General features: G+C 38.4%; 1 protein-coding gene across 30 annotated transcripts in view; it reads left to right on the top strand.

The window, feature by feature from the left end:
- The window catches only part of LRRFIP2 (LRR binding FLII interacting protein 2), a 131,647-nt gene that overhangs the window by 88,154 nt on the left and 16,552 nt on the right, over positions 1-26,941 (top strand). For 15 of the 30 annotated variants that reach the window (XM_032270067.1, XM_032270042.1, XM_032270010.1 and 12 more), the window contains 5 exons: positions 576-692; positions 3,522-3,593; positions 12,511-12,681; positions 21,325-21,417; positions 23,879-23,971. In XM_032270067.1, coding sequence (XP_032125958.1) covers positions 576-692; positions 3,522-3,593; positions 12,511-12,681; positions 21,325-21,417; positions 23,879-23,971 — 546 coding nt within the window. The remainder of the gene's footprint in view (positions 1-575; positions 693-3,521; positions 3,594-12,510; positions 12,682-21,324; positions 21,418-23,878; positions 23,972-26,941) is intronic. The other 15 variants (XM_032270099.1, XM_032270086.1, XM_032270059.1 and 12 more) reach the window with 3 other exon arrangements.

Genomic DNA, 26,941 nt, shown 5'->3' with positions numbered 1-26,941 from the left:
GGCTAATTGTAAGTATACTGGACAGCACAGATTCATGCTGTTTATTAATCAATAGCATAATCTCACATTTAAACTAATTTTGGGAAGAACAGTCTACATAAATAGTAATATCCAGTGTTGCTGCTCTCCAGTGCAAATAGTGTCTTTATCTTTATCAACAAAGTATTAGAGAAAGAAGAGATTCATAAGCAGTTCAGAAACTAAAAAGGGGAAGTGCTGATTAGCATATTAGTTATAAAATTCTAAAACTGCTTTAATCTGATTTGCTCACTTCAGTGGATAGCAAAGATAAACTTAGAAAATAAACAACCCTCATAAAAACTATTTTCTTTTTGGTTATGATGAATTCTAGATTCTGATAAGGTATTTGTGTTAATGAAATTTTGCTTAGTATGCTTGGCCATTCTCTGGATACCTCTTCCCACAAAGCCAATCTAAATTGACCATTGATTACACATGATAACTCACTCATCTGAAGGCCACATCTTCTCCAACCACCCTGCCCTGTTTTTAGTTTCCATAGCAAACATATTTTTTAAAGAAATGAGACTTAGAAGTGTCATTTCTCTTTGTAGCCTTCATCTCGAAATTCTGCCTCAGCAACAACCCCTCTAAGTGGAAACTCATCCAGACGAGGAAGTGGGGACACCAGCAGCTTAATAGATCCAGACACCTCATTAAGTGAATTACGGGTAAACTGAAGTTTTTGGTTTTCTTTTTAAAAGCAGTTTTTTTGACTTCTTGGTAATATACTACAACTTTTAACTTTTAATGCGACTTAGTAGAAATAAGGAATATGATTCTTTTAAAAAAATTAGTACAGTTAAAAAGTATGACTCGGGTGTTTCAGAGTTGAAAGGAAGGAGATTAGTTAATTCTTTTTTCTGTCCTCTCTCCTGAAAATTTGATGGCGTTGGAATTTCTGCTAATTTACAAATGCCAAAAAAAGCACTTTGTAATGTATGTAAAAGTAATTCTCTCAGAAACAACTGTCCATGTTTTAAATGGAAAATATGTGGGTGAACAAAGAACTAGATTGTGGAAATTATTAGTCTTTTGAGCCATTATGGTATTCAGCTGCTTGAATATGGTTATCTCTCAGTTTTTCATACTAATAGAAGTGTGATAATATTTGGGTAACAGAACCTGCTATTTGTGAGGCAAGGGGTAGTCAGAGAAATTGCATTCATTCATTCATTCAACATTTATTGAGCACTTGGCCTTGGAGATTTAAGCAGCAAAACATGTTCTGGCCTTCAGGATTTCCCTGTTTCATAGGGAAGACAAACTGATACAAAACCAGGTGGTGTTATACAATAGTAGCAAGAATAGGGCTGTTAAGGTAATTAAGAAAAGCATCATCTAAATTGGACTAGGAGAAGAGATAACAAAACGCTTTTCAGAAAAGACAACTTTGAGCTAAGGTTTGAAGGAAAAATAAAAATTAACCAGGCAAAGAAATTGAAGGCGGAAGCCTTTCTCAAAGAGATGCATTCAGAGAACCCATAAAGTTAGCTGTATAGCAAAGTTGCCAGAAGGTAGGATGAGAATAACAGTACCAAGAGTGAAGGCTGGAAAAGGAGTGCAGGGTCAAATCACAAAGCATCTTGTATTCTAGCCTGAAAGGAATTCAGTTTTACCCTGACAACTATGGGATGTTAAACAGGAGAGCAATACTATCTGCTTTGTGTTCTTAAAAAATAACTTTGATCACAGTCAGAGGAAGCATTGCAGGCCAGAAGAGCAGTAACTCTGTGGTTCAACTGTGAGGATGAGGTGAGCAAGTCAAAAATGCCAGGGGAGAAAACGTAAGAAACTTGCTCTGGAGTGAATACGAGAGACCGGGAAGTGGCTGGGCAATAGGTAGGGAGAGAGAAATTTAAGAAAATGTTTTTAGCTTTCTTTTAAAGATGAGATTGATTATTTATTTCTTTGGTTGAGTTGAGCCAGTTGAGAGAGAGCATGAAGGTTGAGGAAGAAGAGAAGGTGACTGACAGATCAAAGTGCCTCAGTGGGTGAGAGGAGAGTCCAGGACTTGGATGGATGGGCTTGCCTGGCCTGGAGGCCCCTCTTCACTGACACAGTAGACGAAGTAGGACAGTTGGTGACTGAGTAAGATTGTAGGTGGGGGCTGGTCTGAGTGCAGTGGTGTTTACAAGTAATTGATCACAGTTACAGATTTCTTTGTTCCTTCTCCCCATTCATTGCTTCACTTGACTAGCCTTAAAAAAAAATTGGCAGTAAGATTGGAAAAGGAGTCTGACTTGTGAAATGGACTACTTGTGGAAATGGGCTGGGGGTTAGGGGAGGATGGAGAGGCTTGCAACAGTGTCAGAGAAAGAGAGCACATTGGCCAGCATGGCCATGACTTTAAAGGTATCAGTATTAATTGAGCTCTTAGTAGCTCTTACTATGCACCAGACATAAGTGCCTGGGTGGAAAGTTGAATAAGTTGCCTTTAGGTGCCACATTCTAGTGGAACAAAAGGATATGAGGACAAGGCCCTCCAGCTTTAGACTTCGCTTGCTTTTGTCATACTACTTGTTGCTTGTTTTTCTTCCTTGAGAGAATGACCTTCTTGAAGGAACTGATATTTTATATCCTATCATTTGCCTCCTAATAGGTCCTTCGTAAATGTCTATTAAATGAATCAATGAGTAAAAGAGTCAAACCTACTGGAGAGGCAGTGGAGGGAGCAGGGAAAGTTTAATACCAAAAATGTGTATGATCAGCCTGTAGTAATTGATCCTGCTTATAATTGCAGAATTGTATTTAGGGCCCTGTGCAGTTATTTTGGACATAAATCGAGCATTCAGAATAGACCTTATATAACAAGGTCAGGCACGAGGGAAACAGTATTTTCCATTTAAAATTTGACCTGTTTCACCTTTCTTATAAGGATTGTGGTAACGTTTGGAGCAAGTGCTTTTCTCATCATTTAAATGGTATCTATTTGACATTGTGTTCAAAATGTTTGTGCTTAACTTCCCTCCCTTTACTCCCTTTCTCTCTAGTTAATTGTGGCCGGTAACCAAGTCATTGAAAGAAAACTTTGTTCATATTCATTTATTATATTTTTTAAAACTTGTGTATGAATCGTTCAAATTTTCTGCCTCTTATTTACTGTATATTTTACTAGTTCTAGGTGAAGCATTATACTAAAAAATTTAAAATGATTTATAAAATATTAAAAATTGCATGATTTTAAGAATTATAATTTATATAGCTTTTCCCCTTATATATAGCCCTGTCTCCATTTGCTATGCTGTTATCAACAGAATTTAATGCCAAGAAAATATTTAACTTTAGATTGATTACTCTAGACCTTCCCCCAGTCCCACTATCCCCTGACCTGTTTGCCCCTTTCAGTGGTTGGGAGTGGGAGTTATGTTTTTGTATTTTTATTTCTCTGCTTTTAGTCTGGAATATTCAAAAGTGAGTCATGTTTCATCTGAATCCTTTGTGATTTAAGATATGTTTGTGCATGGTTTTATGCAATGGTTCATTCCTATGTCCTGCAGGATATCTATGACCTTAAGGACCAGATACAGGATGTAGAAGGGAGATACATGCAGGGGCTTAAAGAACTAAAGGTATCAGGGCCCATTCTGCAGCCCAAGCATGCTCTGTATGCAGAAGTGTTGGCAATGGTGGCTTTGCAAGTTCTGTTAACCTACTGCACATAGCTTTACTAACAGTGTTTGTCTTTCAAGCATGTGCTTAACCTGCAGTGCATAGGAGCGGTGAACTTTCAATCTCTGCTTATGTTTAAATGTGTAGTACAGTTTTTGAATATTCAGCAGAAGATATCCTTATAGGTTTTTTAAAATTTATTTTTCTTACAGAAATAGGGTCGCACTATGTTGCCTAGGCTGGTCTCGAACTCCTGGCCTCAAGCCATTCTCCTGCCTTGACCTCCCAGAGTTCTGGGATTACAGGAGTGAGCCACCGCGCCCAGCCTCCTTTACAGTTTTAAAACCTTGTAAAAATACATGCATATCCCTTGTGTCTTAGCCATACAACATTAAATTGGGCAAACACCTAAAAAAATACTAAGAATATTTTTATTGAGAATTGGACCTCAAAATTCTTCCATGTTAAATGAAAAAATGTTGCATATTTCTGTTACCAAACTGTCAGTATTAAATATGGAAGGAAGTAGCACCTGAGACATCGTTATTATAAATATGCCCTCTGGAGGAAGGAACCTGAAGGCATAAGGCCTGTATTTTCTTTTGGCTGAGATTTTCTTAACGTATATGTCAAAAGGGATGACACAGATTTAGTGCCTTAAAGAATTTGGAGGTAAATTTAAATGGTCTTTATCTTTTCCCAGAAAGGATGACTAACATTTTTCTGTATAAATGTATGCAACAGACAGTTTAGTTGTAAATAGTATTTGGTTATCATGCTCTTCTTTTTCTTATGTTTCATTCTGAAGTTCAAGCCTCCTATTATGAAGAAACCAAAAGTTTATTTGAACACATGTATGTCCTGATTTGAAATCAAAATACACACTGCATGCCAGGCACAGTGGCTCATGCCTGTAATTCCAGCACTTTGGGAGGCCCAGGTGGGTGGATCACCTGAGGGTCAGGAGTTCAAGATCAGCCTGGCCAACATGGCAAAACCCAGTCTTTACTAAAAATACAAAAAATTCACTGGGCATGGTGGCAAGCACCTGTAATTCCAGCTACTTGGGAGGCTAAGGCAGAAGAATTGCTTGAACCAGGAAGGTGGAAGTTGCAGTGAGCCTAGGTCATGCTTTTGTACTCCAGCTTGGGTGACAGAGCTAGACTTTGTCTCAAAACAAACACACACAGAAACAAAAAGGCAAAATACACACTACACCTCTAAAAAAGCAAAAAGCAAGACGTTGAGAAAGATGACTCAGGATATATCCAAAGGACAAAGCATGGACTTCATGGGCAAGGCTTTTGTCATCCTCCATGGCATGATTTGAAGTAGTCCAGCTATAGTACCCCTTCGTGCAAGTGGTATGACATGAAGAAACAGAGTAAGACTTAGGACCAACAAAGGTGAGACCTCCAATAGGAAGCGCCCATGAGGGAAGTCTGAAAGTTGCTGATAGAGCGGCATGCGTTTTTCAGTAAATATCAGAAGGATTACAGAATTAGTTGATATTCTCATTTAATCTTGCTTCTTTAATATTTAGAATTTGATCTCTCTTTTAAGGTTTTAGAGATACAACTTTTAGAAATATCTTGGACCAAACAAATCCGGTACCTCGAATTAATATGCTTATATTGAAGTCACATGTGTAACAGTGTATCAGGAAAGCAATCATGCGATTCAAGGGCATTCTTACTGTCATTTTACTTTATTTAAAACATTTTTCCCTTACATGTTAGAGCTACCATTTATTGCATTCTTTGAATAATACAGAAGAACAGATTAGATTTGAGATTTGAACAGAGGAGATCCCTTTTTCTAATTTATGCCAGAGTATAATTGAACTTAACTTCATATTACATTTATCCTTGACACTTTGAAGTAGAAAAATCCCCACAAAAATAAAGAAAAATTGTCTGATTGGTAACCAAGCATGGTGGTGTGATGTATCCTATTGAAGAAGGATGTTGGCCCATTGCTTCTGACATTACTCTTATTATGTTTGCCTTTGGGATGCTCTCAGCCACTCTCCCCTCTGTCCTTCCTTTTATCAGGAAAGTTGATTATGATTGCTAATACAGTATTTGCCCATGGTGTACTAGTATATAGTGTGTACCATTACCCAGAAAATGTAGTAAAATATTAATTGTAAAATTTAAGTGATCTTTCATAAAAGATTGATTCTGTAAATCAAAGGATTAAACCCATTAACCCATTTTAAAAACTATTAAAATTAATACCTTATTAAATTTGAGAGTTATAGCAATAAATAACAATAGTAAATCTATAGTGACCGAAAACTTTCCAAGATAATATTGAAAAAAGGCAAGCTATGGAACAAAATGTAGAGTATATAATTTGTATTAAAAATATATATGAAGTCAGCCAGGCACAGTGGCTCACACCTGAAATCCCAGCACTTTGGGAGGCCAAGGCGGGCAGATCACGAGGTCAAGAGATGGAGACCATCCTGGCCAACAGGGTGAAACCCCATCTCTACTAAAAAATACAAAAATTAGCTGGGCGTGGTGGTGGGCACCTGTAATCCCAGCTACTTGGGAGACTGAGGCAGGAGCATTGCTTGAACCCCGGAGGCGGGGGTTGCAGTGAGCCGAGCTTGTGCCATTGCACTCCAGCCTGGTGCCTGGTGACAGAACAAGACTGTCTCAAAAGAAAAGAAAAGAAAAAAATATATATATATACACACACACACACATACACACACACACACATATGAAGTGAAGGGTATATATTTTATACTATAAACAAATAGGAAATGGCCTGAAAGATACTCTACCAAACCAATAGTGCTTGTGCCTCTGGAGGGAGCATGGTCAAGGAAGACTTTTGCCTTATCTATATCATTTATTAAAACTCCAATGAACATCTTATGTTTTGCTTGGGTACTTAAAAAAATTTTTTTTTCTTTAGAGACAAGGTCTCTTGCTCTATCACCCAAACTGGAGTATAGTGACCCAATCATAGCTCATTGCCACCTTGAACTCAAGCAATCCTCCTGCCTAAAGCTCGTTGAGTAGCTGGGACTAAAGGTGTGCAACACCACACCTGGCTGATTTTTAAGTTTTTTATACAGATGGAGTCTTGCTATGTTGCCCAAGCTGGTCTTGACTCCTAAGCTCAAGCAGGCCTCCCCCTTGGCCTCTCAAAGCACTGGGATTACAGGCATGAGTTACCGTGCCTGGCCCTTGCTTAGGTACTTTTAAAGCAGCTGTTACTTCAACTGATAGATAACATTTGAGAATTATTAAAAATATTCTGGGCCAGGTATAGTGGCCATACCTATATATAATTTGTATTAAAAATATCTATGAAGTCAAGGGTATATATTTTATACTGTAAACAAATAAGAAATGGCCTGAAAGATACTCTACCAAACCAGTAGTGCTTGTGCCTCTGGAGAGAGCATGGTCAAGGAAGACCTTTGCCTTATCTATATTATTTATTATAATACCATTACTTTGGGAGTCCAAGGAGGGAGGATTGCTTGAGCCCAGGAGTTTGAGGCAGCAATGAGCTATGATTGTACCACTGTACTCCAGCCTAGGTGACAGAGTGAAGCCCTGTGTCTAAATAAATAAAATATTCTTGAAAAAGTTAGATTTACCTCTTCCTGACACTGACCAGCCTCAGGTGACTTAGCGTCCCTGTCAGTTCTTTCATGTGTAAAATGGGCATGATGATAAATAATACCTACCTGTTGGAGTTACTGAAAGGATTAAACACAATAAGGCATGTAAAGAAAATGTAAATGTTCATTATTATTATTAGATGTTATGATATTAGTCAGGAACACACCTGAATCATTCAAGAAAAAAAGTTTAACCTTAAGAAAATCTCATTTATATATAGATGGTATCACATATGAATATATATTTCATATATGGGTCTGAAATACGCACTTGCTTCAATTTTATTGGTTTTAAGTTTAATTAAGGCCTTCTAGAAAGTGCTGTTCTTTTAAAAAAAAATTTTTTTTTTTAAACAGGGTCTCACCATGTTGGCTAAGGCTGATCTACAAGTCCTGGGCTCAAGCAATCCTCCCACTCTGCCTCCCAGATTACTGGGACTACAGATGTGAGCCACCATGCCCAGGCAATTTTTTTTTTTGAGGCAGAGTCTTACTCTGTCGCCCAGGCTAGAGTGCAGTGGCGCTATCTTGGCTCACCGCAACCTCTGCCTCTCGGGTTCAAGCAGTTCTTCTGCCTTAGACTCCCAAGTAGATGCAAATAAAGGCTTATACCACCACACCCAGCTAATTTTTTGTATTTTTAATAGAGATGGAGTTTCACTGTGTTAGCCAAGATGATCTTGACCTCATGATCTGCCCGCCTGGGCCTCCCAAAGTGCTGGGATCACCTGAGGTCAGGAGGTCGAGACCAGCCTGGCCAACATGGTGAAACCCTATCTCTACTAAAAATATAAAAATTAGGTGTTAGGAGCCTATAATCTCAACTTCTCAGGAGGCTGAGGCAGGAGAATCGCTTGAACCTGGGAGGCTGAGGTTGCGGTGAGCCGAGATTGCACCACTGCACCCCAGGCCAGGTGACACAGTGAGAATCCGTCTCTAAATAAATAAATAAGCATTTAAGTAAAACCAATTCCAAATGGGTATCACTGTGAATAAGATTAAGATCACTAAAATACCTTGACACTTCCATTTAAAACAGTCTTTTGAGGTCTACTGTTTAAAGGAAGATGACATTACATACATTTTATGTCTGTCTTATTGTGTTATATATTTTGTGCATGCGTCTACTTCTTGAGCTATCGTAAATTCTGGTGTTCATGTGGTTTTATATGGGACTGAGTTGTGATGAGGACTTTTTTCTGCTATTACCCTCTCAGATGGATAATTATTCTGAAGTCTGCATTATAGTAAGCTACATTTAGAGCACCATATAATTGACTTTGCTTATATTCTTTGTTTTGGTTAAATTTATGTCTAGGCTGGGTGCAGTGGCTCATGCCTGTAGTCCCAGAACTTTGGGAGACTGAGGCACGCGGATCATGAGGTCAGGAGTTTGAGACCAGCCTGACCAGCATGGTCAAACCCCGTGTCTACTAAAAATAAAAAAATCAGCTGGGCATGGTGGTGCACATCTATAATCTTAGCCACTCAGGAGGCTGAGGCAGGAGAATCACTTGAATCCGGGAGGTGGAGGTTACAGTGAGCTGAGATCACACCACTGCACTCTAGCCTGGGCAACAGAGCGAGACTCCATCTCAGAAAACAAACAAATTTGTTTCTAATCCTAGTTTAAATCTTGCCTGACAAGTCAATTCTGGTTTATGAAGCGTAATTAAAAGTGTGTGTGGCCAGGCACATACCTGTAATCCACTTTCTGAGGCCAAGGCAAGTTGGATAGCTTGAGTCCAGGAGTTTGAGATCAGCCTGGGCAACATGGTGAAACCTTGTCTCTACAAAAAAATGAGCCAGGTGTGGTGGCACGTGCCTGTGGTCCCAGCTACTCAGGAGGCTGACATGGGAGAATCACCTGAGTCTGGGGAGGTTCCAGCCTGGGCGACAGAATGAGACCCTGTCTCAAAAAAAAACAAAAAAGTAAGAGTGAGTGAGTGAGTGAGTGAGTGAGTGTGTGTGTGTGTGTGTGTGTGTGTGTGTGTTTATTTAGATATAATTCACATTCCATAAAAATTTACTTAAAATTTTAATTCAGTGTTTTTTTAGCATACACACAGAGTTCTGCAACTAGCACCACAACTCATCTGTAGAACATTTCATCACCCAGAAAAGAAACCCAATCACTAACTTTCTGTCTCTAGAGATTGACCTGTTCTGGAGATTTCATACAGATGGAGTCGTGCAATATGTGATGTTTTGTGATTGGCTTTCATTTAGCATAATATATTCAATATTCACCTATGTCATAATAACTGTCAGTCTTTTTTTAATGGCTGGATAGTATTCCACTATATGGATCTGCTGCATTTTGTTAATACATTAGTCAGTTGATAGGCATTTGGTTGTTTATACTTTTTTGGCTATTATGAGTAATGCTGCTGTGAACATTTGTGTACAAGTTTTTGTGTAGACATATCTTTTCAATTCTCTCTGGTAGTTTGCTGGGAATAGAATTGCTGGGTCATATGGTAACACTATGTCTAACATTTTGAGGAACTGTCAAACTGTTTTCCAAAGTAACTGCACCATTTTATGTTCCTACCAGCAATATATAGGAGATCTAGTTTCTCCACATCCTTACTAACACTTGCCTTCTGTATTTTTTGCTATAGATTATAGCCATCCTAGTGAATGTGAAGTGGTATCTTATTGTGATTTTGATGTGCATTTTCCTAATGACTAATGATGCCGAGCATGTTTTCCTGTCCTTATTTGTCATTTGCATATCCTCTTTGGAGAAATACCTATTCAGGTCCTTGCCCATTTTTAAATTAATTTGTGTGTCCTTTATTGTTGAGTTTTAAGAGTTGTTTATATATTATTCTGCATATAAGTCTCTTATCAGATATAAGATTTATAAATATTTTCTCCCATTCTATGGATTGTCTTTTTACTTTCTTGATTATATCATTTGTAGCATAAAAGTTTTACATTTGGGCCAGGTGAGGTGGCTCACGCCTGTAATCCTAGCACTTTGGGAGACTGAGGCAGACAGATCACAAGGTCAGGAGTTTGAGACCAGTCTGGCCAATTTAGTGAAACCTCATCTCTACTAAAAATAGAAAAAACTAGGCAGGTGTAGTGATATGTGCCTGTCATCGAAGCTGCTCAGTAGCCTGAGGCAGGCGAACTCTGTGAACCCAGGAGGTAGAGGTTGCAGTGAGCTGAGAAGAAAATTTTTTGAGACGGAGTCTCGCACTGTCACCCAGGCCGGAGTGCAATGGTGCGATTCTCCTGCCTCAGCCTCCCGAGTAGTTGGGATTACAGGAGTGCACCACCACATCTGGCTAATTTTTTTTAATTTTTAGTAGAGACAAGGTTTCACAACGTTGACCAGGCTGGTCTCGAACTGACTGACCTCGTGATCCGCCCGCTTTAGCCTCCCAAAGTGCTGGGATTACAGGCATGAGTCACGGCGCCCAGCCAAAAGAAAAGTTTTACATTTGGATGAAGTCTTATCTTTTTATGGTTTATAGTGCTTTTTGTTTGTTTTTGAGACAGGGTCTCGCTCTGTTACCCAGGCTGAGGTTCAGTGGCATGATCTCAGCTCACTACAGCCTCTGCCTTCTGGGTTCAAGCAATTATCCTGACTCAGCCTTCTGAATAGCTGTGATTACAGGCACCCACCCCCATGCCCTGCTAATTTTTGTATTTGTAGTAAAGATGGGGTTTCACCATGTTGGTCAGGCTGGTCTGGAACTCCTGACCTCAAGTGATCCGCCTGCCTCCGCCTCTCAGACTGCTAAGATTACATATAGGCGTGTGTGAGCCACCGCACTCCACTGGTTTATAGTGCTTTTGGTGTATCTAAGAAACCATTGCCTATCCCAAGGTCACAAAGATTTATTTATATTTTCTTTGAAGCATTGTATTGTTTTAGCTCTCACATTTAGATCTGTGGCTCATGTTGAGTTAATTTTTGTGTATGGTGTGAGGTAGGAGTCCAACTTCATTCTTTTGTTCGTGGGTACCCCAATACCATTTATTCTTTTCCCATTGAGTTAGATGGACCCCTTTGTCCAAAATTAACTGATTTTAAATGCAAGAGTTCTGGGCTCTTAATTCCATTTCATTGATAAACATTTGCACCAGTATTTTTAAAATTTATTTTCATAAAATTTTCCTATGTGAAACATTTTTTTTTTTAGCTTTAAAAAAGTCACTAAGCAGTAGTAATTACCAAATTAGATACAGTTACACACATACACACACACACAAACATGTAAGTTATCTTAGGCAGAAAAATTTGAGGTATATAACATTTCAGGCATTTTGTGGTGCCTTTTTTTCTTTTTTTTACTTCAAAACTGTAGCTTTAGATCAAACTCTTTATTTTATTTTGTTTTATTTTAATTATTGATTGGTAGAGATAGGGTCTCGCTCTGTTACACAGGCTGGAGTACAGTGGCACGATCACTGCTCCCTGCAGCCCTGACCTCCTGGGATCAATCAGTGTTCTCACCTCAGCATCCCAAGTAGCTGGGACTACAGGTGGGCCTCGGTGTCTGGCTAATTTTTGTATTTTCTTGTGGAGACGGGTTTTGTCATGTTGCCCAGGCTTGTCTTGAGCTTCAGGGCCTAGATCTACCCACCTTGGCCTCCCAAAGTACTGGGATTACAGACATGAAACACTGTGCCTGGCCAAGCTTTTTTTTAAATACTCATTTTTGTATTGCTTATTTAAACATGACTGAAATGTGGGTAATTGCTGGGAAAAAATATTTACCTTTATATCGGCATTTTTATGGAGAACAGGAAAGTACTGGAAACAACTGTCTAGAAAGTGGCAAAATTCAAATGAGTATGAAGTTCACTTATGTAAAGAGAGGCCATATTCTGTGGTATCACTGCATTCTGAACACCACCAGTTTGTTATTAAAACTGTAAGAGTAAAATTTCTGAAAATATTGATTCATTTCATGACTTACAGATATATGTTGTTTGTACTTCTTTCATCTTTCAGAGGCTGTATTGCTGCTTGATTTTGTTTTCTTGGGGAACAGAGAGCACATATTGTTCTTATAAAGGCATTATCGGCTTATTGTTGTCTTCCTGTTTCATGTGCATGTTACTAAACAAGGAGTTCCCCAAACCACTTGTATCTTATGAAAATGCATCTTTATGTGTTTGTGGCAGTGCCATAATTTCCTGTTATATTGCATGTATACAATTAGCATATTTTAGATATCAGACTGATGACTTCAACTCTCATTTAGGAATCTTTGTCTGAAGTGGAAGAAAAATACAAGAAAGCCATGGTTTCCAATGCACAGTTAGACAATGAGAAGAACAATTTGATCTACCAGGTAGATACACTCAAGGATGTTATTGAAGAGCAGGAGGAACAGATGGCGGAATTTTATAGAGAAAATGAAGAAAAATCAAAGGTAATGCTTATCTGATATTTTCTTTTGGGACAGAAAATAAAGGCCTGCCACTTATAAAGTGATGGAAGATTGTGGCATACCTACTTAGGAATGATGTTTCAGTCAAAACTGAATGGCCCAAGGAAATTGAAAGAACACCATGAGGTTTCAGGCCCTGATATATTTTCCTTTTCTATTTTTTAAAAATTATTTTCCTAAGGAAAAGCTTATGTCTTCGGTTAAGTTTCTGAAAATAGAATAGAACTAAAGTTTTATCTTCATTTTCTGTCTCTTAATCGGGTCAGCTACAGTGAGTTACTTCTTCCAGTTATACATGGCTGGAACTCCCACAAAGCTCCAAAGACTCAATAAAATGATTCATTCTTTTCTATGAACTTCTGAACAGTTCAAGAGAATTCATTTTCTAAATAATTGGATAGATGTCTTTAATCGGTTATTTTAAATCAGCAATTTGGAGATGTGGGTCAGAAATCGAAAGATGTTTTCTTTAGAGGCTTATAAGCTATAATGTTAAAATGTGCAGATGGAGAATAAAACTCATTGCCCAAGACAGGATTTGCTCTTTGACAACTGCAGAAAACAAATTGGGATCTTTTAAAAGCATATGTTTCAGACTTTTTAAAGTGTTGATGTCAGTTCAAGCAGAGGTCAAATGGATATTATTACCAGAAATGGATTGCTACTACATTGCTAATATAGAAAAATCCAGAAAATAATTTAGGAAATGCGTGTTGATAAATTATTAGAAACAACAATCTGAATTTGCACAAAACAAAGGGAGAGAAGCTGTTTATATAATCTCCAAGAGGCCAGCATTACTACCATAGTCTTTATAGGAATTTCTTTCCTTGAGGGCTAGAAATGCCCATTCCAGCCTGTCTTGGTCACATTCAAAAAGTGTTAGCCAGGTGTTTGGAGGAGAGAGGGATGAATAGACCAGAGCACAAAGGATTTTTAGGCCAGTGATACTATTCTGTATCATATTATAATGGTGGATACATGTTATTATGGATGCATGTATTGATACATTAGTCCAAAACCATAGAATGTATAGCACCAGGAGTGAACCCTAATGTAATCTCTGGACTTTGATGTAGGTTCATTGATAGAATGAAATATACCACTCTAGTGTGGGATGTTTATAAGAGGGTAGACTGTGCATGTATGGGGACAGGGAGTATATGAAAACTCTCTGTACTTTAAACATAATTTTGCTGTGAATCTAAAACTGCTCTAAAATTATTTAGGACTGGTATTTAGATGGTGAAGAAGAGGCTTCTAGTTGTTTTCATATTGGACTGACAGTGGCCTGTGGAAGAGCATTATGTGCTGACAAAAGGTGGTTTCCTCTTTGATTCTTCTTGAAAACCCTATAGGCCATTTTTGGAGATTCTGAACCATCATGCTTTTCCTAGAGTCCTATGGACTCCTTTTTTTTGCCGTCCCACACATTTTTTCATATCTATTTTTGGCTCTTTGCCTCTATCAGACTAAAGTAAAATCTCAGGCTAAGTATATAATGGTCAGTACTAAAATGAATTATCTTTCCATCATCTCAAATACTCTTGAGCATTTTTTAAAATAAAGAAAACCCTTATAATTAGCTATTTTAACCAACTTAGTTTTTCTCTTGATTATTTTAGAAGGTAATAGTTTTTTTAGTATGCATAGTTTTTTTTTTTTTCTTAATCTTGTACGTTTTTTTGGAGACAAGGTCTCACTCTGTAGCCCAGGCTAGAGTGGAGTGGCAGGAGTATAGCTCATTGCAACCTCTGTCTCCAGGCTCAAGTGATCCTCCCACCTCAGTCTCCCGAGTAGCTGGGACTAAAGGCATGTACCACCACGCCTGGCTAATTAAAAAAATTTTTTTTTATAGAATCAGGGTTTCACCATGTTGCCGAGGCTAATCTCCAACTCCTGGGCTCAAGCAATCTCCCCGCCCTCAGCTTCCCACAGTACAGGGATTACAGTTGTGAGCCACTGTGATGGGCCTTCTTACACTTTTCAAACATAAAATTTATTAGATTTTTTCAATACCCTGGAAATTTGCTTCACGTACCATGTTGCAGAAGACTTTGTGACAGCATCTCTTTCTAACATAGCTTTACTCCGAGCTGTCTTGTTCTAAACAACTATTGCTTTGTACAGTAGAATGTTATATTCAGAGATAAATAAAGAGGTCAGGCACTGTGGTGTATTTCATTACAGAAGCAGGTAGTGAGAGTAGAGAAGGACCATTCAATAATAATTATACAGTATTAATAAAATTTTTCTAAATGTCTTTAGTGCCTCTTGGAATTACAGTAACTATTTTGTTTTATATTTTTATTTTATTATTTTTATAGACAGGATCTCGCTCTGCTTCCCAGGCAGGAGTACAGTGGCACAGTCATAGCTCACTTTGATCTCCTATGCTCAAGCGATCCTGAGTAGCTAGAACTGTAGGCACATGCCACCATGCCTGGCTGTTTTTTAAAAATCTTTTTGTGGAGATGAGGCCTTGCTGTATTGCCCAGGCTGGTCTTGAACTCATGACTTCAAGCAGTCCTCCTCCTTTGGCCTCCCAAAGTGTTGGGATTACAGACACAAGTCCCTGTGCCCAGCCCATTGTTTCTCTTTTAAAGCATAATCAAAAGACCATTTCATACCTGTAAAATTAGCAATAATTCATATTACATATTCAATCAGTGTTAAAATTTTAGCAGTTCCAAAATGCCATAAATGATTTTTCTTTTTTACACTTAAAAAAGTCAGGATCCAGATAAGTTTCACACCTTGGAATTAATTGATAAATTTTTAAGTCTCTTTTCATGTATAGGTTCCCTTTCACTTTTTTTCTCCTTATAATATATATGTTGAAGAAACTGGGTTGCTTAATATTTCCCAGTCTTACAGGTTGTCTGTTTTCATCCCCATAGTGTCTTTACCATGTTCCCCTTTCCTCTGTATTCTCTGTACATAGGTAGTAAGGCATAGAGACTTAATCAAATATAATTTTAGTTTTTTTTGGAAAGTCTGCTTCAAAGATGGTGCAGTTGTCTTCCTACAGGAAGTCCAGATGTGTGGCTAGCTATTAGGCTGTAGGTGAGTGCTTAGATCCTTTAATTGAATAGGGGCTGCAAAATGGGATGTTCTGATTTAATCATTACCAGTTTATTTATTTAATGTTATTTATTTATTTTGAGACACAGTTTTGCTCTTGTTGCCCAGGCTGGAGTGCAATGGTGCAATCTTTACTCATGCAACCTCCGCCTCCCAGGTTCAAGTGATTCTCCTGCCTCAGCCTTCTGAGTAGCTGGGATTACAGGCATGTACCACCATGCCCAGCTGATTTTGTATTTTTAGTAGAGACGGGGTTTCTCCATGTTGGTCAGGCTGCTCTCAGACTCCTGACCTCAGGTGATCTGCTACCTCTGCCTCCCAGACTGCTGGGATTACAGGTGTGAGCCATTGCACCTGGCTTATTTAATGTTCTTTTTAAGCAACTTTATTGAGATACATTCACATACCATACAAATCATCCATTTAAAGTGTACAATTCAGTGGTTTTTAGTATATTCATATATATGGGTAACCTTCATGACAGTTACTTTTAGTATATTTTTATTACCTCTTTTCCCCAAATCCATCAGTTGTAATAACCACTGATCTACTTTTTATCTATAGTGTTCCCTATTCCTGACTCACATGAATGGAATCATATAATACGTGGTCTTTTGTGACTGGCTGTTTCACTTAGCATCATGTTTTCAAGGTTCATCCATGCCGTATCAGTACTTAATTCCTTTTATGGCTTATTAATCTTCCATTTTATGGGTATGCTACATTTTGTTTATCCATTTGTGCACTGATGGACATTTGGGTTGTTTATACTTTTTCCTGTTAAGAATAATGCTGCTATAAACATTTGTGTACAGGTTGCTTTTTGGACATTTTTTTTTTTTCTTAAGATACCGGGTCTTGCTATGTTGCCCAGGCTGGTAACTCCTGGCCCCAAGCAGTCCTCCTGCCTTGGCCTCCCAAAGTGCTGGAATTATAGGCATGAGCCACCGTGCATTGTCGGGACATGTGCTTTCCTTTTTCTTAAGTATATACTTGGGAATGGAATTGCTGATTCGCACGACAAATCTGTGTTTAACCATTTAAACAATGCCAGACTATTTTCCAAAGTCCTGCACCATTTTATATTCTCACACCAGTAGTGTATGCAGGTTTGATTCTCCCACATCCTCACCAGCACTTGTTATCTGACCTTTTTATTCCAGCCATCCTAATAGGTATGGTTTTGATTTGCATCTCCCTGGTGACTTAATTATTTTGAGCATATTTTCATGGGCTTATTGGCTATTTGCATATCTTCCTTGGCAATATGTCTATTCAGATCCTTTGCACATTTTAAAATTGGGTTTTGTCTTTTTATTACTGAGTTATAAGGCTGTTTATATGTTCTAAATATAAGTATTTCATCAGATATATTATTTGCAATTATTTTCTCCCTTTGTGAGTTTTCAAAAAAAAAAAAAAAAAGGAATCGGTTGAGTGCCTTCTTACAGCGACCAACTACTTTTCTCTTAAAATATCAATATGAAGTCATAAATTCAAGCATTTGATGTCTTCAGTGCGTTGCAGCTTTTATTCTTTTTGATGCTAAAATTGTCCCACCTTTGGCTAATGTGAACCTCTTCAAGCTGATTCACAAGTACTTCTGGTGAGTCTAATTGTTTTTGATAGATTCTTTGCTTTCTGACAGAAGATTTTCCAGCCTTACCTTGTACATTTTCTGCCCCAGACCTGGGATCAGCCATTTGTACAAGGAGCCCTAGTTCTTTTTTAGTGTGAGTGCTAGAGATGCCCATTGCCACCATGTTGGTCACTGTTTATGGGACTTTTCAGTGAATACATTTGGGAAACATGTAGGAAGTTTTTTTGTTTGTTTTTAATGACAAAATATATTATGAGTTCATGCTGTCAGTTCATAACCTCTTCTGTCTTACATCTGTATCTTTTTTCCCCCCACACTACAATTCCTAGTTCTCAGAGTTTCTAGGGATGACAGTAATTCTGTTACGTTGTGTTCTCTTTGCTTTATCCCAAGTTACCTAGAATAGCAACACCAACATTAACACTAACAATTTAATTACTGAAAATAGGTAAAAGATTTTTATTTTGTTTTTTTGCTTGGCTGTTATTTTTGCCACTAGTCCTTGTATGGCCAAACTGTTGTTTTTAGAAGTTGCTTGAAATAGTTTCTGTTTGTGCTGCTAATTGGATCTATAGGTATGTTCACTGCATTTTATTTTCAATATTTAGGAATTACTTTTAAAATTATTTTTATTTTAAAATTTTTAATTGTTATAAAAAAACACAATAAATTTATCTTAACCATTTTAAAGTGTAGAGTTCAGTAGTGTGAAGCATATTCACATTATTGTGCATTAGATCTCCAGAAATTTTTCATCTTGCAAAATGAAAACTCTATACCCATTAAACAGGTCCCCATTTCTCCCTCCCACCAGCCCTTGGCAACTACTATCCTACTTTCTGTCTCTGTGAATTTGGCTACTCTATGTACCAAATTCATAAGTAAGTAGAATTATATAATAATTTATCATTTCGTGACTGGCTTACTTCATTTAACGTAATGTCCTAAGGCTCATCCATGTTGTAGCATGTGACAAGAGTTTCTTCTTTTTTTAAGCTGAATAATATTCCACTGTGATATATATACTATATTATGTTTATCCGTTCATCAATCCATGGCCACTTGAGTTGTTACAACTAGGAACTGCTTTTTAAATTTAATTTTGTTTTATAATTATGTAGAATAGTTACATAGATCTTGAGTCAAGTTAACAAAGAAAATATATTTGAAGAAGTTAATCTTCTATCTCTGTCTCTTTATCCCTGTTTTCTCCTTCCTTTAGGGAATTTAAAAATTTAATGCTTTATCTTTCCATTTTTCAAATCTCAAAAGATATATTAGGTAGCCATTTTTAATCTCAAAGATATATATGTGTATATATATATTTATCATTCAAAATATATGTATTATTCTCCTTTCTTAGAAAATGGTAGCATACTATTAATATAAATGCCGTTCTGCATCTATATTCTATCACTTTATGATGAATGTAGTATAGAGATATCTTGCGCATTCTTTTTCACCACTGCATAATTATTCCACAGTATGGATGTACCATACTTTATTCTACCAGTTCCCTATTAATAAACATTCAAGTTTGTCATGTTTTGCTGTTAAAAATAGTCCTGTAGAAATAACATACCGCATAGGTCTTTTTGTATTTTGGCCAATGTATCTATGATGAAAAGTTGCCGGGCGCGGTGGCTCACGCCTGTAATCCCAGCACTTTGGGAGGCCGAGGCGGGTGGATCACGAGGTCAACAGATCGAGACCATCCTGGTCAACATGGTGAAACCCCGTCTCTACTAAAAATACAAGAAATCAGCTGGGCATGGTGGCGCGTGCCTGTAATCCCAGCTACGCAGGAGGCTGAGGCAGGAGAATTGCCTGAACCCAGGAGGCGGAGGCTGCGGTGAGCCGAGATCGCGCCATTGCACTCCAGCCTGGGTAACGAGAGCAAAACTCCGTCTCAAAAAAAAAAAAAAAAAAAAGAAAAGTGATATTGCTGCGTGGAAAGGTTTGTAGTTTTGCAAGATACTGCCGAGGTCTCCTCTGTAAGCTTTATACTATTGCATTCTCACCAAAATGTATGAGGGCCTGTTTCCTTCCCCATAGTTCCGTCCAGGAATATGTTGTCAAGTTTTTGAACTTTTACTAGTGTTTTGGTGAGACAAATAGTTTGTTTCCATTTCTCTTAGTATGAGTATCTTTTCATATTCAGAGTTATTTTCATTTCTTTTTCTGTAAACTGTCTATTTCTGTAGCTTGTTTTTCTGTGCAGTTAGTGCTTTTTTTTATTTCTAGCTTTAGAGATTCTCTGCCATTCAAAAGTTTTAGTTATTTGCATATGTATTTTTTGGAGACAGAGTCTTATTCTGTTGCCAGGCTGGAATGCATTGGCACCATCATGGCTCACTGTAGCCTTGACCTCCCCAGGCTCAGGTTGTTCTTCCACCTCAGCCTTTAGAGTACCCAGGACTATAGGCACATGCCACCAAGCCTGGCTAATTTTTGGATATTTTGTTGCCCAGGCTGGTCTTGAATCCTTAGGCTCAAGGGATCCACCTGCCTCGCCTCCCAGAGTGCTGGGATTACAGTCATGAGCCACCAGGCCCAGCCCAAAGTTATTTATTTTTTTATTTGATGGCGTCACATTTGCTCACCTAGGCTGGAGTGATCTCTGCTCACTGCAACCTCCACCTCCTGGGTTCAAGTGATTCTCCTGCCTCAGCCTCCTGAGTATCTGGGATTACAGGTGCACACCACCATGCCCAGCTAATTTTTTGAATTTTTACTAGAGATGGGGTTTCGCCATAATGATAAAGCTAGTTTAGAACTCCTGACCTCAAGTGATCCACCTGCCTCAGCCTCCCAAAGTGCTAGGATTGCAGGCATGAGCCACTGTGCCTGGCAAAGTTTTTATTTTTATGTAGTCTAATTTATTGTACCTTTACCTCATGGCTTGTGGATTTTTGAGTCATTTTCTTAGTAAAGATTGCTCTACTCCTTGGTTACTTTTCTTTTAGTTCCTGTACAGTTTGTTCTCCCTTTCCTTCCCTCTTCCCCCATTCACTGCCTGACTTTCTTTCTTTACGTACACCTCTGATTGATTTGGGATTTATTCTGGTCTGTGCTGTGGGGTACGCTTCCAGTTTTATCTTTTTCCAAATGGATATCCACTTATCCCAACATTACAAGTTTAAAAGTCTTTTGTTTCTCATTGATTTGAGATGTTCCTATTTTTGTTGTTTTTAAATGTATTTGTATATGTAAATGGATCTTCTTCCTGAATCTTCTATTCTGCTCTCTTGGTCGATATTCATGCGCCGTAACAACATTGTTTTAATTATGGAAACTTTATGTTTTACTGTCTGGTAAGGCCGGCATTCCTCTTTTTCAGTATGTATTTTTCTGGCTACTTTTTCTTGTGTTTTTCTTTAAAATCAACTTGCCTTGCTCTGATGAGAAAATTAAAACCTGATGGTATTTTTATTTGTACAGCATTAAATTATAGGTTAATTTAGGGAGAGCTGGCATTTTTATAATGTTGTGAGACTTTTAATCCAAGAAGACGGTATGCCTTTCCATTTATTCAGTTGTACTTCTCTGTCTTTTGGGAATGTTTTTTTAATTTTCCTCATACAGATTTTTGATATATCTTGTAAGTTTACATGTATATATTTGACTTAATATTGATTTTATTTTGATATTGCATTTGTTATTCCTTCTTTAAATTTTTATTTGTATCTATGAATGTTATTGAATTGTATATGTTCATTTTATAACCTGTTACTTTACTAAATTGTCTTGTTTATAATAATTTTGCCATTGATTAGTTCAGGTTTTCTAGATAAATAATTACACAATTTTTCTAAGTTACTATGAATCAGGAGTTTGGGCATGTTTCTGGAGGTCATGCTTAACCTGTGTGTTGTATTGTATGTTTTCAAATTTCTTGTGTTCCATGACCTGTGTAAATGGTATCATTTGTTTAATAACAGGAGTTGGAAAGGCAGAAACATATGTGTAGTGTGCTGCAGCATAAGATGGAAGAACTTAAAGAAGGCCTTCGGCAAAGAGATGAGCTTATTGAGGTACGCACATGAACTGTGGAAATACTTAATTTTGAAAAAAATGAGTTGAATGGGGTGAGGATGTGTGTGTTGGGAGGGAAGGAGAGTTAAGATGCATCAAAGAGTTTACTTGTCTCTTTACATTTGACTGTCCACTAAAAGTTTTCAAACATAAACCAGATCATGCTTAAAAATTGATACTATAAATCCTGTAAACATTACCCCCCTTTGGTAGCAGAAATTTTTGTCTCTTATTCCTTAGCACACTGTTTCTTAAAGGTATCTTAGGAAATGGACAAAAGGAAAAATTAGAGAGTAACATTATTCTTTGGAATTAGTGAATGCACGATTCTTGGGGAATAAGTTTGATTTTTCACTCAGGTAGATATATTTCTGAGGTGGCTAAATGAAAAAAAAAGAAATGTCAAGATACCTTCTGTACATAAAGGTCAACAATGGCTAGTCTGAAGGTTCAGGTTTCTACAGGCGAAGGGACGCCCACATTGTTGGCAGCATCTTAGGAATGGATGTAGCACAGAACACCAGGAACTCTTTGACAGCATTTGTCCTCCTTGTAGGCCCACTCCATTGCATGCATCTTCTTTCTTTAAATGTGCTTTTCCCTCTTGAGATGATGCTTTTACATAAATATGGAAATAAATTTGAGGGGGGATCCTGCCCACTATCTAGGTGTGGCTATCAAAGGCTTCTAATGTTAATTTAGTGTTGACAGGCCAGAGATATCAGGAAGCATAGACGTTCATGATCCCAGGGGAGGTCGCTCACGTACCACACTTGTCCACACTCCTGGCTACTCAGACCCTAGCCTTTCTTTTTCTCTCCCTCTTTTCCTCTTTCCCCGCAGACCTACCTCTTAATATCTCTCTCTACAAATGACTTTTAAAAAACCATTTAATAGAGAAAAAGAAATGACTTTTTAAATTTGGACGATTGGTTTTTTGTCATTATTAAGAATAACTGAACATACCCAGAATTTGTGGATTTCAAGTGCAGATACAGATAACCTTTTGGATCTATCAGATGACATGTGAAGTTAATTTTCTTAGTTTTTCTCCATATGAGGCAGGAAGCATATTTTCCAGAATCTGTATCCTGCTGGTATTTTAAAATAATGTGAAATTCTTTCCCTTTTTGTTCTTACATCTTTTTGTGCCAAAATGCCAATTACTTATTTCTTTTTCTAATTAAAACATATACTTTCCCACTTTTATGATTTCATAAAATAAGCCTGCTTTGGGGGCTGCTTCTCAAATTCGATAGCTTAAGTTAGGATTGGTAAAGTGTTCTAGTTTTTAATTGTAACTGCATTTAAGAAGAATATAATGCTTGATTTCTATAGTTCATCACTGTGGCTTCTTTAGTAGCTTAGATGCTAGGCATACAAATTTTGAAAACTAGTTTTAGAGGTTGTTTACATTTAGAATTAACATCTTGTAGATGTTGGTATATATGGTTATGCTGAAAAACTTTAAATATTACAAATAATGCTTTTTGGTCTTTGGAATTGAAAATTCCATGGTAAAGTACCTCATGTATGAGTAGGGAAAGTAGGAGATGATAATTTACCAATAATGCATAAGAAGAAAACCTGTTTAATTGGAAAGGTCATTTACAGATTGCTAAATGCTAAATTTAAATGCTTTAAAATAATATAAATAATTTTAAAATAATACCAAATTCATGGTGTTCTTGCTATCATAGATTTTGCTAACAGAAATTCAAAATGATCAGTTCTGCTTAAAAAATAACAAGCTGGGCGCGGTGGCTCACGCCTGTAATCCCAGCACTTTGGGAGGCCAAGGCGGGTGGATCACAAGGTCGGGAGTTTGAGACCAGCCTGACCAACATGGTGAAACCCTGTCTCTACTAAAAATACAAAAATTAGCTGGGCGTGGTGGCACATACCTGTAATCCCAGCTACTCAGGAGGCTGAGACAGGAGAATCACTTGAACCCAGGAGGTGGAGGTTGCAGTGAGCCAAGATCACACCACGGCACTCCAACCTGGGCAACAGAGCGAGACTCCGTCTCAAAAAAAATAATAAAATTCAAAACTACTGCTTGTTCTCTAAGATAAAAGATCATTTGTTCATAAGCAAACCTAAATTTCCCTCTCTAGGAATGTAAATTCTTGTTTGAAAAAAGGCTGTTATCACAGAATGAATACACATATGGAGCTGTATGTACACAGAAATTCTAGCTGGCCTGCTGCCACATAGCTGTGGTTGGAACAGTTATTCCTGGTTCCTTTGCTTACTTTTGTAGGGGTAAGCCAGTGGGAATCATGTGGCCAAGACTGTGAATGTCATCCTTTCTTTTGGCAAACCAATTTTGCCTTTCCTGTTCATCACAGACTTTCCCTTTTGGTTAAGTTTCTTTGTCGGCTTTACTTTTATTTCTTCCCTCAACCCCTCCCTTTTCTTTCTGCTCTTTTATTACTTCTCTTCCCTCTTCCTCTGCAGGAGAAGCAGCGCATGCAGCAGAAAATAGACACCATGACAAAAGAGGTGTTTGACCTCCAGGAGACACTTCTTTGGAAAGATAAAAAAATTGGGGTATGAGATGAAATTGGGCTTTGGTTAGAAGCTCATTGATGAGGACTACAACAGTGGAATTTAAGTTAGAGATTCAAAAAACCTGTCCTTTTGATTATTCTTGAGCATGTACACAGTATGAAAAATGAACAAGCAGGAGATAGAAAGCGACTTCCATGGGAAAACCTGATGTTGTGCCTGGAAAGAACTCTACTTTTCAGCCAACACTAGGCTTGTAAAATGTGTAAGTAGGAACTTTCAAAGGAAATTTCTCTGTATCCCCTTAGAATTCTTTTTTTTTTTTTTTTTTTTTTGAGATGGAGTCCTCACTGTGTCCCCCAGGCTGAAGTGCAGTGGTATGATCTCAGCTCACTGCAACCTCCGCCTCCCGGGTTCAAGTGATTCTCCTGCCTCAGCCTCCCTAGTAGCTGGGATTACAGCCACACATCACCACACCCAGCTAATGTTTTGTGTTTTTAATAGAGCTGGGATTTCACCATGTTGGCCAGGCTAGTCTCCTCCTGACTACCTGACCTCAGGTGATCCACCTACCTTGGTCTCCCAAAGTGCTTGGATTATAGGTGTGAGCCACCATGCCTGGCCTCTCTTAGGATTCTTATCCAGAAACAGCCACAGGCATTCAGTTCAAACTCTGTGGTTAACTTGATATCCTTACGTTGCAAGAATTTGGATAAGAGAGTAGGTGGGAGAAAGTTATTAGCATCCTATAAATTGTTGGTGAATAAAATAGGAAGAGATTAAAATCAATTTAATTACAGAAATGGATAGGAATGTAAGGCTTCCTAGGGCGGCTGGCTGTAATTATAACTACAGAACTCCCCCAAGTAAGGGCCCAGATAAATGAAATGTCTTCATTGCTGTTTTGCCAAGTCCTGCAGGTAGATTTGCACATACACCAAAGGCTGGAAAAAATTCCCTCCAGTTCATCTCATGTGGACTTTGATTGGCAGTCCCATCACCTGGCTGAGCTCTCTGTTCTGCAGTAGGGGAACCACTTAGCCATAGCTGCCAGAGGCTTACCTTGTCAGGGAAAGGCAGAGGAAACAACATGTAAGAAAAGTCTTGTTCTGCTTAAGGTTAGGTGGGATAGGGAATAGTTGTTAAAGATCCCTGAGAGCATCTCTGAGACATGCCTGGATATGAAACCCTCTGGATCATACCCTCAGAATGTTGTTACAAACATTCTAAAGCCCAACCAGTGGTCAGCAGGATCAGTCTTTTTCATCACTCCAAGGACCTCTGTCATTAATATACACATGGGAAGATGCCATTACCTCTTAAGAGTTTGTAGACTCATGCCTGTAATCCTAGCAGTTTGGGAGGCCAAAGATCGAGGGTTGCTTGAGGCCAGGAGCTTGAGACCAGCTTGGGCAACACAGGGAGACCCATCCTGTGTCTACAAAAGAATTTTAAAATTTGCAGAGCATGCACCTGTAGCCCCAGCTACTTAGGAGGCTCAGGTGGGAGGATCACTGGAGCCCACAAGATTGAGGCCGGAGTGAGCTATGATCGTGCCACTGTACCCCAGCCTAAGCAACAGAGTGATACCCTTTCTTTAAAAATAAAAAAAGTTTGGACCGGGCGTAGTGGCTCACACCTGTGATCCCAGCACTTTGGGAGGCTGAGGTGGGTGCCCGGCCTAGAATGGGCTTCTTTTAGGACTTTTCATAATTTTCGTTAACACAGATCTGTATGTCCAGGATTTCCAGCTTGTATGATTGCCTTAGTATTTTAAACTGATGATCTTAGACCAGCCATAGAAACCCCTCAGATGTCTCAGTTCAAAATATAAATTATTTGGCTTTTATTTGGAGAATATTTTACTTTATTTTAGTATTCTTTTTTTGAGATGGAATCTCTCTCTCTTCCCCAGGCTGGAGTGTAGTGGCATGATCTCAGCTCACTGCAACCTCCACCTCCCAGGTTCAGTCGATTCTCCTGCCTGAGCCTCCCGAGTAGCTGGGTTTACAGGCATGCACAACCACACCCAGCTAATTTTTGTATTTTTAGTAGAGACAGGGTTTCACCAGGTTGGCCAGGCTGGTCTCAAACTCCTGACCTCAAGTGATCTGCCCACCTTGGCCTTTCAAAGTTGGTGGTAGGCGTGAGCCACTTCCAAAGTGGTGGTATTACAGGCCTTCCAAAGTGGTGGTGTTACAGGCATGAGCCACTGCCTGACCAGAATTTTAGATTTACATGCAGTTGTTAAGAAATTAAACAGGGCTGGGCACGGTGGCTAATGCCATTAATCCCTGCACTTTGGGAGGCCGAGGATGGTGGATCTCTTGAGGTCAAGAGTTGGAGACCAGCCTGACCAACACGGTGAAACCCCATCTCTATTAGAAACACAAAAATTAGCTGGTGTGGTAGTGCACACCTGTAATCCCAGCTACTCGGGAGGCTGAGGCAGGACAGTCACTTGAACCCAGGAGGGAGAGGTTGCAGTGAGCCGAGATCACGTCACTGTGCTCCTGCCTGGGCAACTCAGCAAGACCCTGTCTCAAAAAAAAAAAGAAAAAAAGAAAGAAAAAATTTAACAGTGAGATCCTATATATTCTTTGCTCAATTTTCCCCAAATGTAACATCTTACATAACTACAGTACAATATCACAACCAGGACATTGCCCTTGATACAGAACATTTCCATCACCATCACTGTAAGGGATTTCTCTTCCTCTTGCCTTTGTATAGTCATGACCTTTATCTCCCCTTCCCTCCCAAGCCCTGAGAACCACTAACCTTTTCTCCATTTGTATAGTTTTGCCATTTTAAGAATGTGATAAAAATGGAATTATATAGTATAAACCTTTTGGAATCACCCCTTTTCACTCTGTATAAGTCCTCAAGATTCGTCCAAGTTGTTGAATCACCAGTTGACTCTATTTTTTTAATTTGAAAAATTGTGCTAAAATACAAATAACATAAAATTTACCATTTTAACTAGTTTCAAGTGTACAGTTCAGTGGCATT

Source organism: Sapajus apella, unplaced genomic scaffold, assembly GCF_009761245.1.
Source record: "Sapajus apella isolate SASKATOON/1434 unplaced genomic scaffold, GSC_monkey_1.0 scaffold4, whole genome shotgun sequence".
In the NCBI taxonomy this organism is placed as follows: Eukaryota; Metazoa; Chordata; class Mammalia; order Primates; family Cebidae; genus Sapajus; species Sapajus apella.
This window is presented reverse-complemented; position numbering and strand designations above follow the sequence as displayed.